The sequence below is a fragment of the Cotesia typhae genome, unplaced genomic scaffold, assembly GCF_013202065.1.
Source record: "Cotesia typhae breed Kobodo isofemale line unplaced genomic scaffold, CoteBio_Ctyphae contig_23, whole genome shotgun sequence".
NCBI lineage: Eukaryota > Metazoa > Arthropoda > Insecta > Hymenoptera > Braconidae > Cotesia > Cotesia typhae.
The window spans coordinates 3,842,432-3,854,585 of NW_027423729.1; the positions used below are offsets into that span (position 1 = coordinate 3,842,432).

General features: G+C 28.1%; 1 protein-coding gene across 2 annotated transcripts in view; it reads right to left on the bottom strand.

The window, feature by feature from the left end:
- Positions 1–771: 771 nt before the first annotated feature.
- Sema1a (semaphorin 1a) overlaps positions 772–12,154 on the bottom strand; it is a 117,599-nt gene continuing 106,216 nt past the window's right edge. Inside the window, exons 5-10 of one of the 2 annotated variants that reach the window (XM_074238897.1) lie at positions 11,550–11,638; positions 11,330–11,471; positions 10,895–11,243; positions 9,430–10,043; positions 9,095–9,305; positions 772–8,206 (exon numbers count right to left, since the gene is read on the bottom strand). In XM_074238897.1, the coding sequence (XP_074094998.1) occupies positions 7,930–8,206; positions 9,095–9,305; positions 9,430–10,043; positions 10,895–11,243; positions 11,330–11,471; positions 11,550–11,638 (1,682 nt within the window). In that variant the 3' untranslated portion in view covers positions 772–7,929. Of the gene's footprint in view, positions 8,210–9,094; positions 9,306–9,429; positions 10,044–10,894; positions 11,244–11,329; positions 11,472–11,549; positions 11,639–12,154 lie in introns of both variants that reach the window. The other variant, XM_074238896.1, reaches the window with a different exon arrangement.

The following is a 12,154-nucleotide window of genomic DNA, read 5'->3' on the forward strand; positions in this document are numbered from 1 at the left end:
AATCACCTACTTACAGCTAATTTTATTATAAATTACCTTCCGTACAATTAATTATACAATATTTTCTATAAGCTCCGACAAGGAAAAGAGCTCTCTAGTTTTAATCATTAACCATTCGCTTTATTAGTACCAACTAATCTTTCTATTAATAATTCCATACATCTCATGTTGATATAAAATAATGCGTGTTGTCTTTTTTTTTCTCGGCCGATGTTCATCAAAAATTGAAGATAAATTTTTTTTTTAACTTACAATATTAAATTTAAAAAAAATAATTTCAAATCAATTTTTTTTAATTAAATTTTTCTTTGAAGTTTATTTTTTATAATAAAAAGAATAAACTTATTGTTAAATAAATTGAATAAAAAAAAATTATCTCTTTTTTTTAAATTAAATAACTAAATTTTATGTTTAATAATTTCATCTAATTAAATTTGACAGCTTTTTAAAGAATGTTTGTTTTTTTAAGAGAATTTAATTATATATATAAATATACCCGCTTGAATTTTTAATAGAGAAAATGTAATTAAAATTCTCTTCAAGCATTCAATTTTTAAATAACGATAAAAAAAATCACTTTTCAAAATTCAATTATTCAAATTTTTTCATTAAATAAAAAACTAATTTTTTATAAATATTCAACGAGATAAAATCTCTGTTAAAAAATTTTTCCATACATTTCTTCAGTAATGATGAACATCAGTGGCAAAAATATTATTTTTTATCGAGATTAATAAAATAAAAAATACAAAAGATAAATTATAGAACTAATTGCGGTAAAAAGCATTGTTTTATTTCAATGAAAAATGTCATTACATCAAGCCAGTGTCCCCCGACGATTTATCGTCAGAATAATCAAATGTTAACAAATAATATAATACAATATAATATTAATTAATGGACCTTTCATTATATTTTTTTTTTGTGCATGTTATGTATGTGTCACCTGTTGTAATGTTAATCTAACTTTTAATTTCAATCCACATAATTTATTAGTCCAAATTTATTGTGCTAGGGGTCACTTTCTTTCTTCTTTATCAGAATACCGCTTTACTTTGTGCAACTCTAACGATAACCATCATAATTTAATAAAAACGGGCTATTTTTTACAATTTATTTTAAGTTTCTTTGGTTTAATGCCTGAGTTAAAAAATTTTAATTTTTCTCTTCACACAAATCGATCACTTTAAATTCAACTAGAGCCAAAAAATAATTTATTAATTAAAAATTTTAAGAAAAAAATAAATAATAAAAATAATTGCAATCACTAAATGAAAGCAAAACAGAAATTTTCATTAAAAAATAAAATTATAATTACGCCGAGTTGTTATTTAATTTAAAATAACAGCGAGAGTAATTTAATATTAATTAAAACGAAAAAGATAAAATTTATCAACAAAATCCGCGCGGTTAAACTTTTAATTAGTTAACTAACGAAATAGAATGTTAAATGTAAATTTTAACAATGTATCAGTACTTTGTACAATCAGCCGCTGTAATAATTATTTAACGAGTATACATTGAACAAACTTTCTGGCCCTAGTAATAACCAAGATGAGGAAGTAGTCAATTAAAAATAATGGCAGCGTTATATGTTCCTCCCCCACCCTAAAACTCTCGAGCAAACTCGCTGACCTCCTCCCACCCCCATGCTAAACATCATTATTAATTATCCTTAATTCAATAAGTGTCAACGATTAAATTTCATATTTCATACACCCAATAACCAAATTGTCATTTTCCGCGGCTTAATTTCCGCTATTATTAGCTTTTCATTTAAACCCGACTTTTTTTTGCTCAACCGATCGATCTGCAACTCCAGGCTCTATAATTTTTTTTTTTTTTTTTTTATTATGGTTATTATTCAAATTTTTACAATTATTGTTATTTTTAATTGTTTAAAAAGTTCAATATATGTCACTAATGTCAACAATTACATAGTTCAAAAATTTATAAGTATGGGAATGTCAAAACTTGTTTAATTGTCAAACTGGGGGTCAAATTTTTTTACGTTGATACAAGAATTTTTTTTTACAATAATTATTATTTATTAATAAATTAATTTTTATTTTGAACCCTTAGAAATATATAATTTAATTTTTTGAACGAAAAATTCAGATAGTAGCTAGTATAATCCAGATTACAATGAGTATAATCCAGATATCATCCAGTGTAATTTGGATTATACTAGCTACTATCTGAAATTTTTTTTTACCACAGATATCACTGAGTATAATCTGGGATGATATCCAGTGTCATCTTGTTCTTTCCGTGCAATGAAATAAAAAAAAAAAAATTTTATTTCAGATAAAAATAAAAAAATTTTTTTTTTTTAATTACGATAAATAGAGGAAGATCATTTAATGCAAACAAATGTAATTTTATACAACGTTCATTGTTAACAAATATTATTTTACCAAAAAAATTGCTTATTTTAATGTAAAAAGTCATTATAAAAACTGCAGACAATAATTTATTTTTAAAAAATGGATTTAATTGTAACAAATGTTTGTTTGTCTGAAATAATCTTAAAAAATAACAATAAACATTGTTTATTATTCGCAATAAATTCTTGTATCAGCGTAGAGATAAAAAAATGGTTTGAAACTTAATAATAATAATTAACAAGAGTAAATTTGTACTATTGGTAAAAAAAGGTGTACGCGGGTCATTAATTGCGAGCAATATAATTAAAAAAAATGATAATGTAATGCGAATAAAAGCTCAGGGGTCTTTCAGTCTTTTTGTTGTATTATTTTTGAGGGAGGTGTTGATAACGAGCTTCGTTTGTTACCATTTGATTAAGTTAATTAACGAATTTAGTTTATTTTTTATTCAATTAATAAAACAATGACGCTAAGTAATAATAATTGAGTGTACGTGTAAGTTGAGATTAAATGTGCGTGTCATAGTCGGCATTATTCAAGTTCGATTGTTCACAAACTTTATGAGTTAATATGATAAACTTTAAACCTTTTTACTTTTATTACCGTACTATAAATTTAAATTATTTTATTTTAACTTTAGAGCAACTTTTGTTTTGTTTTGTTTTAATCTACGGTGTTTGCTGTGTTGGAGTTTGTTGTACAAGTTTATTATATGTACGAGTGACTAAGATTTTAGCGAGTTTAGTAAGAATACGCTTGACGTAAACTTTGACAAACAATTATCATTTTTGTTTTTATTTATAATTTTATTCAGCTCGGCGAGTTATCTCCGAGCTTCCTGTAATATTAATTAACCTTCAGAACATTTATTATTTAACTTTAAAAATTCACATCCAATGTGGCACTCTCGGTGATTCTTTGTGAATCTACTTTATTTATTTCAATTTAATAGTTTTTAAAGTTTACATAATATTATTAAACTTTAAGTAGCATTGTGGGTATACTAAATTTTTAATCAACTAAAATTATAAACTTTTTTAATCAATTTTTTTTTTTTTTTTTTTTTTTTATACCAACTCATTTATTTTTATAAATTCATGTTTATACTTGTTATTTATACTACAATTACTTTTTATAAAGTTAATATGCAGGCGCTTTTTTTTTTTATTTAATAGTTAACTCAAAATTTTTTGTAAAAAAATGTACAAATTACGTCGACATTTCAATTATTGAGTTTAACATAAAAAATTAATTGGATAAATATTTTAGTAACAAAAAAATTATATTAAATAATGTGACTTTGAAATTTTTATAAAATTCAATTAATTTTAAAGTATAATTCAAAAAAATTAATTGGGATTTTAATTGTCCTCACAAATCAATACTAAATTATTAGTTTAAAAATAAAATAAAAAATTGCATCGTTTGTTTTTACAGTTTCAATTTTCGTGCTCTGAAATTCATAAAAAAACATCAATTTCACAACATATTTTTTTTATTTATTTATTTATTTTTTTTTTCAATATGACTCAATTTACCTCAAAAAATTCAAAGCCACAAAATAATTGACGCTCGCCTGAACAGATACAAACAAATAAAATACAGAAAATAAAACAATACCTAAATAAACTAAAAATAAAAAATAAAATAATCTAAATTAATAATAAAGTAAAATAACTTAAAGTTTTAATAAAATAAATCTAATAATTTGGTTGAAACACCTTAAGATAACAATTTGCAAAGTACAAATTAATAGCATTAGTACGGCCGTAAATTAACAGACATATAATTCAGCTAAAGCACGCCCACACAACTACTTAAAGATTAAATCATTATTATCACGACTAATTGATTTATAGAAAGCAAATACTGGCTGTTTCACAACTCAGTATTAGTAAAGTCGCACGTTATATTACTTTATTAACGTGCAAATGGCACAATTTTAAGTCCTCAATACACCGTCTAACACTATTTATAATTAATGAATTAATTAATTAATAATAATAATAATCAATAGAATTAGAATGAATTTGTGAACAAAAGAGCTTGTTATCGCGTGTGTAGAGCTTACATTTTTTATTCATTAGATTACTATTAAATTTAATGCAAGTATTTATAATAATAATAATAATAATAATAATAATAATAATAATAATAATAATAATAAACACCCGTTAATCTTACTCTTAACCCATTGTCTAGAAAATATCTCATCATCATCATCATAATATATATAGAATATATCACATACGCGTTACTTCTAAACACACTGAAATAAGAAGCACTTTACGATAGACTTTTCTACACACGCCATTACTGCGCTTTCCGCAAATGCAAATCTTTAAATTTAATTAATTATAATTACAATTATTAAAGTCGTTCACACAACTTTTAACTGACAGTATTCATTCCATAAATATGTTGTTATAATTATTATTATTATTATGAATTATATACAAAAAGCCTTCTTTACTCCTACCGCTACTCTTAACTTTACTCTTAATCTTATCCTTTATCTCTATATTAATTTATTATTTTTGGTATTAATTAAAAAATAAAAAGTATTCGACTTCTCTTGACCCATTAATCCTCTCGGAGCGAATCCGTCATTACGTATTTCAGGGAGTATGAAGGCGTATATATTCAAAACAATTTATTATTATGCTCGTTTTAGTAATCCATAAACAAACTAAAACTCAACTGTTGTTAATTTTAATTAACAAGTTGTCATGTGTTCTCTATGCTATATTAACGGCCCAGTCTACGTTTCATTGGAATTAATTAACACTGTTTTATAATTAATGTATGACTCTCTATTATTTTTAGTAATAATAAATGTTGTTACAAATTATAACTTTATGTACAATCATGATCTCCATATTTGTGTTTTTCAGTACAATAATATTGAAAAATTTTAAATAAAAAAAGTTTCCGGTTTACTCAATCAGGCTTTATTCTCTATATTTGGTATATTGACGAGTGTAAATGTATTATTATTATTATTTATTTAATATTGTTATTATTATTAAAAGTTACAAGTATTAGTTTGTTTGTTAAAATGTTGGTGTCATGTTTACGCTAGTTATATCATTAAATTCGGAATTACAAGACTAGTGTGAGTTTGTTCGTGTTCGGCCATCGTAAACTTGTCTGGCGGCGATCATAAGCTAAAATTACGGTAATTGACTTATTTACTTTTTTGCCAGGACCTGCTAATTTTTTATCTTATTACTTTCCTGTTAATGCGATTTATTTATTGCGTGTAATTTTTAGTTTTTTTGTAAAAAAATTACAAATTAAAGAAGTCTGCAATGCGCGTAAAAAATTTCGTTAATTTTTTTTTTAATCAATATTTAAAATTTTGATTTTAAAATTGAATTTCTGCTCAAATATGAAAAAATTTACAACAAATTTTTATTAGAATTTAATTTATTTTTTTTTTAAATTTAATTTTTTTTTTAGCGGGAAGTTTAAAAAATTTAAAATAATTAACATGCGCAAAAGACCTCTTTAACGGAGATCATGATATCTGATGTAACTAGAACAAACATTTGTCCATCAATAGACTACCAGCGAATTACTTATAACCTATTTATTTATTTATTAAAAATTCTATTGAATAATTATCAATAATTAATAATAAATTGTAAAGAAAAAAAGGATAATTTGTTCGTAATTTTTTAAATCAGTCAAAGTCACGACACAACCCGCGAACACACTTTGTTTTTTTGTAATTTATCTTTAATGTTTAATGTTCAGCTAGTTACAGTCATATTTAATTGTCAACTAACCCGACAAAAGTGAGAATAATACGATAAGTCAACAATAACAATAAAACTCGATTGAGGTACTTACTGTCAAAGTATAAAATTATAAAAATAATGTAATGTTTATGTAGAGATCTCAGTGTATCAATGTAAATCACCGCCTAAATTTTTTACTATCTTAAATTCAACATAATGGTATGTAATGTCACTAATTATTATTAATATTAATGTTAATGAAGTAAATAAACTAAAACTAAACGTTATACGTCGCACAGAGAGTGGTAAGGGTGTAAAATTGACCGAGTAACGCAGCGCGTATAGTAGCATACCGTCAGTCAGTATCAGGCATCTCGATAAAAAATAGTTTCCCCGTTTACGTAGTGTAAATATACACACCAGATGTAATTTAAAGCATGCATGACACTCGATGTCTATACGATACATTTAACCCACGCACACCATTTAACTACAGAGCATTCTCGCATAACTACACACACCCGCACCCACAGATATAGATGTACATGTACGCTTGTACCTGTACTCTACTGTATACCCTCAATTAAACAGCGCACGAGTTAATGGGCAAAAAAAATAATTAAAAACCCGTGACTGGGTAGTTTTGTAGCTTCCAGTTACTGTTCATTTCCTCTTTTCTTTTCTCTATTTTTTGATGGTATATGTATATACATTTGTATATTTATAGGTACGCTGCCAAAATTTTCCCGTGAAAAGCTCCAATTTTTACATGATTCATTTGGGGTGTTTCATTTTTTTAATTCAGTGGGATTCTTAGATTCTTTGATGAAAAATTTGTTGATTCAAGAAAAAAATTTCACTCTTGCTTTGAGATATTTAGTTCAAATTAATTTAAACCAATGTTGCCTAACAATTTTTTTTCAAAGATTAAGATAGCCGGTAACTTTGGTTCAAGATTTTATTGACTTGATTCAATGTTACCAATAATCCTTGAATACCTTTAAAAATAGATTTAACTCACAAATTTGTGTGTTTTTTAAACTTTTTTTGGCATTTTCAAAAAATTTGTTGCTGAATCAAGAACATAAAATTTTTATAGAAAAACAAAATTTTTGTTCTTATGTATCTAATAAAGATCATACTTTTGATCTTTAAATTTCAAATTTTTGATTCATTTTTTGAATCAAGACAATCAATAATATTCCCCTTGAATCACAAATAATTCGTTTTATCTATGCAAAATTTTTTTTTTAATTTTTGCACCTCAAAAATTTTGTTTGACCCAAAATTAGAAAATTCACCTTGTAAAAAAAAAAATAAAACACCTTGAACCACACCAGAAATTTTAACAGCGTACATACTAACAAAAAAAAGAAACATCGATATTATTAATGATAATAACTATTTAATTAATTAATTAATTGAATTATTTTATTAATTAATTAAATATTACGAATTTGGTGGGGAGGATCGTAAATATGAGTACTGTTACTTGAAGACTATGATCGGTATATAAAACTGCAGGGCGGTGTCGGCGGTGGTGGAGACCCGTCGTTTATAGACATCGGTAGTAACGTGGGTGGTGGTGATGGGGTAGAGGAGGGAGGCGATGGCGAACTGGAGGACACGCTGGAAGGGGGCGAGGGCGACTCAAGGGTCCTCGCTCCGGCCAACTCCCCGCGACTGGATTGTCCGCCACCGGAGGTCACGCCGCGATTTCTTCCAGAAGTTGCGTTGTGACGATTTCTTCCTGGCCGTCCTAGACTACGGTGACGGCCGCCTCCCTCCTCACTCGTTTCTCAGAGATAAACTTTCTTCACACTCCGGGTCGTGGCGAAACCGTCGTTACGACGGTACGCGTCCGTGCCTTGGCACGATCTCAGTGTTCCAAAGTTGTCCCGAGGTCCGCCGCGGAACCCGTACGCCTCCGGGAACTGGAACAAGGTTTCTGCTGGAGTCGGTGGCGGCTTTCGCATGGTACCCTTTGGAGAGTGCATTTTTGGGGGCTGAGGCATCAGCACCGGCTCTGCATACGTCACTTCTTCTTGGGGTAGTAGTTTTGGTTCTGGCGCTAATCTACTGTTGGAATTTTAAAATTATTTATTTAGCTTCATTAAAAAAAAAAAAAAAAAACCTTTTTTATCTATGTAAATGATCCCTCTGATAGTTTATTATTCAATAAATGTACTAATTTATTTTTTTATTAAAATATTATTATTAAATTTATTAATTTATAAATATTTTATTTTAATTGGAAAATTAAAAAATTTTCAATTATTCCAATTTATTCGCCATGAAAAAAATGTATATAAAAATATATTGGACAAATTTTAAATGTAATTTCAATACGTTAAATATATAAAAAAAATTCATGACTTGTACGATAAATTGATAATATAAAAAAAAAAAAAAAAAAAAAAATTAAACATACTTTAAATTTAATTTTTTTTTTAATTACGAAAATAAATCTGATTAAAAATTTTTTTTTCCTTGTCTTTAACTGTTTTTCTATCGTCGTGCAAAAGGGAAAAAATATATATAAATTAATAAATCATCTCAAAATTGTTAATTAACAGTCAGAATTAAAATTAAAAAATTTTTATCTATATTTTGATTATAAAAATCAATTGGAATTAATTTTATCCGATAATAAATCATTTATCACAATATTTAATAAAAAAACAGCACTCAAACAAATTAATCAGCATCCCTTTATTTTCAGAGTAATAAAATGACTATTTATTAATATTTTATACCATAAATCCTAAAATTTATGGAGTTTGTTTTTTGGCGATAAAGTATTATAAATCACGGAAATAGGGGTTTAATAAAATAATACTAAAACCAAAGAGGGGTCATTTACCTTAAATAATTTGGGTTATTGTTTTAACAGTAGCGTATTTTAGTAGGGTAGTTAAATAGTTGGTTTATAATACATTGTGTATTTAAAGACAAATCACTGACCTATTAACATTCTGACGTTGCTCAAAGTACTCGTACTCGGTGTCGGGATAGGGTAAATTGTCATCCTCATCCTTCCGGCATTTGCGACCACACAAATACCCGGCTATAAAACCGACGAATAACGCCGCCAGCGCACCGGCAACAACTGCCATCACCAGAGTTTCCACTGAATATTGAGGCACTGGTGAGTCTGCCGCAGAAACTTCGGGTCCTGAAAATTCCCAATATCAATAAAATAAATGTATAACAAATAAAAATCTAACAACATAAATAAATTCGCGGTTACACTTAATTAATTAATTAATTAATTAACTTTATTGAAAAAAAAAATTTACCAGAGTTATTAGGCTCTTCATCTTGCATAATATTAATTATTTCGCCCTCCTGTCCGTCTTTATTGGGCAGCGAATCCTGGGGGAATTTATTTTGATTTGCGGAGATAGCCCCGACGCTCCCAGCGTCTTTGTTCAGTGATTTACTGGGCGGGCAGGAAGCGTGAATGCCTGTAGCGACACTCTGGAGGAATCTCGCGGCGTCAGTGGCTGCTGGACCTACCAGAGCCCGACATTTGGCCTCCTCCTTGTCCCAGGCGCAGTAAGGGTCTTGCAAGGCGACACACTCCCCGCAGGAGAGAATTCTGTCGCTGTAGCACCTGTGCAATCTCAGGGCTTGAACCTGGCTGTCGGCTACGACCACCAGACGTCCATCCTCCAGACCATCTCCGGCCTGCGACGCCCTCACCACTTTTATCCCGCGAACTGGCACTGAAGTCGGGAATGCCTGGATTTCTTCTATCACCACTGGACTTACTCGCTCGTGCGAGTCCGCGGAATCCGCGTTTATCGCTTTTATCACCTTCCCGTTGTCTGTTCCGATGAACAACACGTCATAGGTTTTTCCGCCGGGGGTTTTTACTTGCGGGTCCACTGCTATTTGCGTGAATCTGTAACTGATTGTGGGAATTTATTAATTTTTTGGAGCTTAATATTGAATTATTCTTTTGGCTGGAAAATTATTTTGCTGAAGAAGTAGAACACGGGGTCAATTTAAGTTACGGGCATTAATTTTTTGAATTTTGAGATTAAAGAAATTTATAGAGGATTTTAATTGATAACTTTGGCTGGAAAATTCATTTGTTAATTGAAGGTAATTGAGATAGAAAAATGTTTTATGGCTCAGAAATAATAAATTGCTTTAGAGTTTAGTCTAACGAATTTTTTTACACTATAAATTCTGAATATTGAAAAATTAGGTGGTCATTTGTCTGTTATATAAATGAGTTAAAAAAAAAAATTAATAATAATTAAATAATAAAATTTATAAATTACATTTTGATAATACGAAGCGTAACAAAGTATTAATCATGATTATTTTCTTTGGTTTATGTTTAATTTCCGGTTCATGTTCAATTTATAATTATTCCGATGATGGCATGAATTGATAAAGATTGTATTTACATAAATATTTGTTCGATAATTCAACCAATATGTTAACTAACTATTATCGCCAAAAGGCGTAATAAATAAATCGATATCATTATAAAGTTATGCATACACATACATTACATCAAATTATGTATTATTATTGTGAATATTTTAATTTTATCGCAGAAGCTAATTAATTTTTTTTTTTTTTACAGAACAATAATAAAAATAATCAAATTATCTTCTTATAAAAAAAGTAAAAATTTATTTAATTTTTAAATAAATTTGCTTCAAAATGTTTAAAAATTTTTTGGAAAAAATTAAAATTCTGTTCTGAGACAATGAATTAAAAATAATAATAATGATAAAAACTTACTGAAAGCTAGTACGAATAACAATAGGCTGGCCAAAGAAACTTGGCACAGATTCATCCATCAGGGAATGAGTTTTAATAAAGTTCAATGTAAGATCTGGCAGCGTCCGGGAGTCATTGACACACTGCCCGGGCCTTGGATCCGGAACTTTGGCACTGGCTACCGGCAGCCAATTGGCATTTATCGCCGTCTGTTCTTTGAAGTTACCCTCAAACGTGTCTGAGATGTCTTGCAGCGAAAATGCACAGACCGCGGAACCGCTTATGCTGTTTACTGGCGTTGTGAATGCTCCGTAGATAAGCTGCGCGGACACGCTCCCGTACTGACCGGATATTAGATCAGTTGTTGATTCTACAAATACAATAAATATAATAAAATATAAAACACACTTGTGTTACAGATAAATATTTATATTTATATGGACTATAAAAACTCACGTATTTCATTGAAGTAAAATGGAAAATCTCCCGTAACGGAACAATTCAAGCGAGACTTGAGAAACGACGTCCATCTATTCCGAAAACGATGCGGACCTCCACGGTCATATTTACAGACTCTCGCAACCCGAGAGTAGACGGCCTGGAATTTTATTTACACCGTCAATAAATATTTTCTTCTATTAGGAAGATTAATTTTTAGATTAAAATTATTAATTACCTTGCCGCAATTAATGTACTCAACAGCGGTTTCTCGGAAAAAAAAATAAACAAAGTCACCCTGTGTCATTGAATTGACGAAATTTGGAGCTGAAAAAAATTTTAAGGAAAAATTTTATTAATGTTGCAATACCCAAGAAAATTTTTTTTATAATTTTGTTAAATAAAATTTTTATGCTTAATTTTTAACATTTTGTTTTGTTATAAGTTACAATATTTAAACAATTTTAATTAACTGAAACGAGTTTTTACAAAAGTCGAGTTGTTTCAAATTTTTTTTTCAAAATTATTATATCTTTTTTTTACAATTAAAAAAGAAAATACAAAAATTTTTATTTTCGGGCTTTGTCAAAATTTTTCAAACTTTCTTTCGTTAAAAAATTTTTTTTTGTCTTGAAAATGTGTTTAAAACAATCAAAAACAAACGAATTTCATCACATTCCAAAATTTCATAATAAAGAACAAGTTTTTCCCAAATTTACTAATTTTTTAATTTTTTCGAGCATCAAAATTCAATACTTTTAATATTTATTTATACATAAAAAAATTTTCACAATGTAATTTTGGTTAAAGGCTTGTGAAATTAATTAATTTGATGGAGCGATT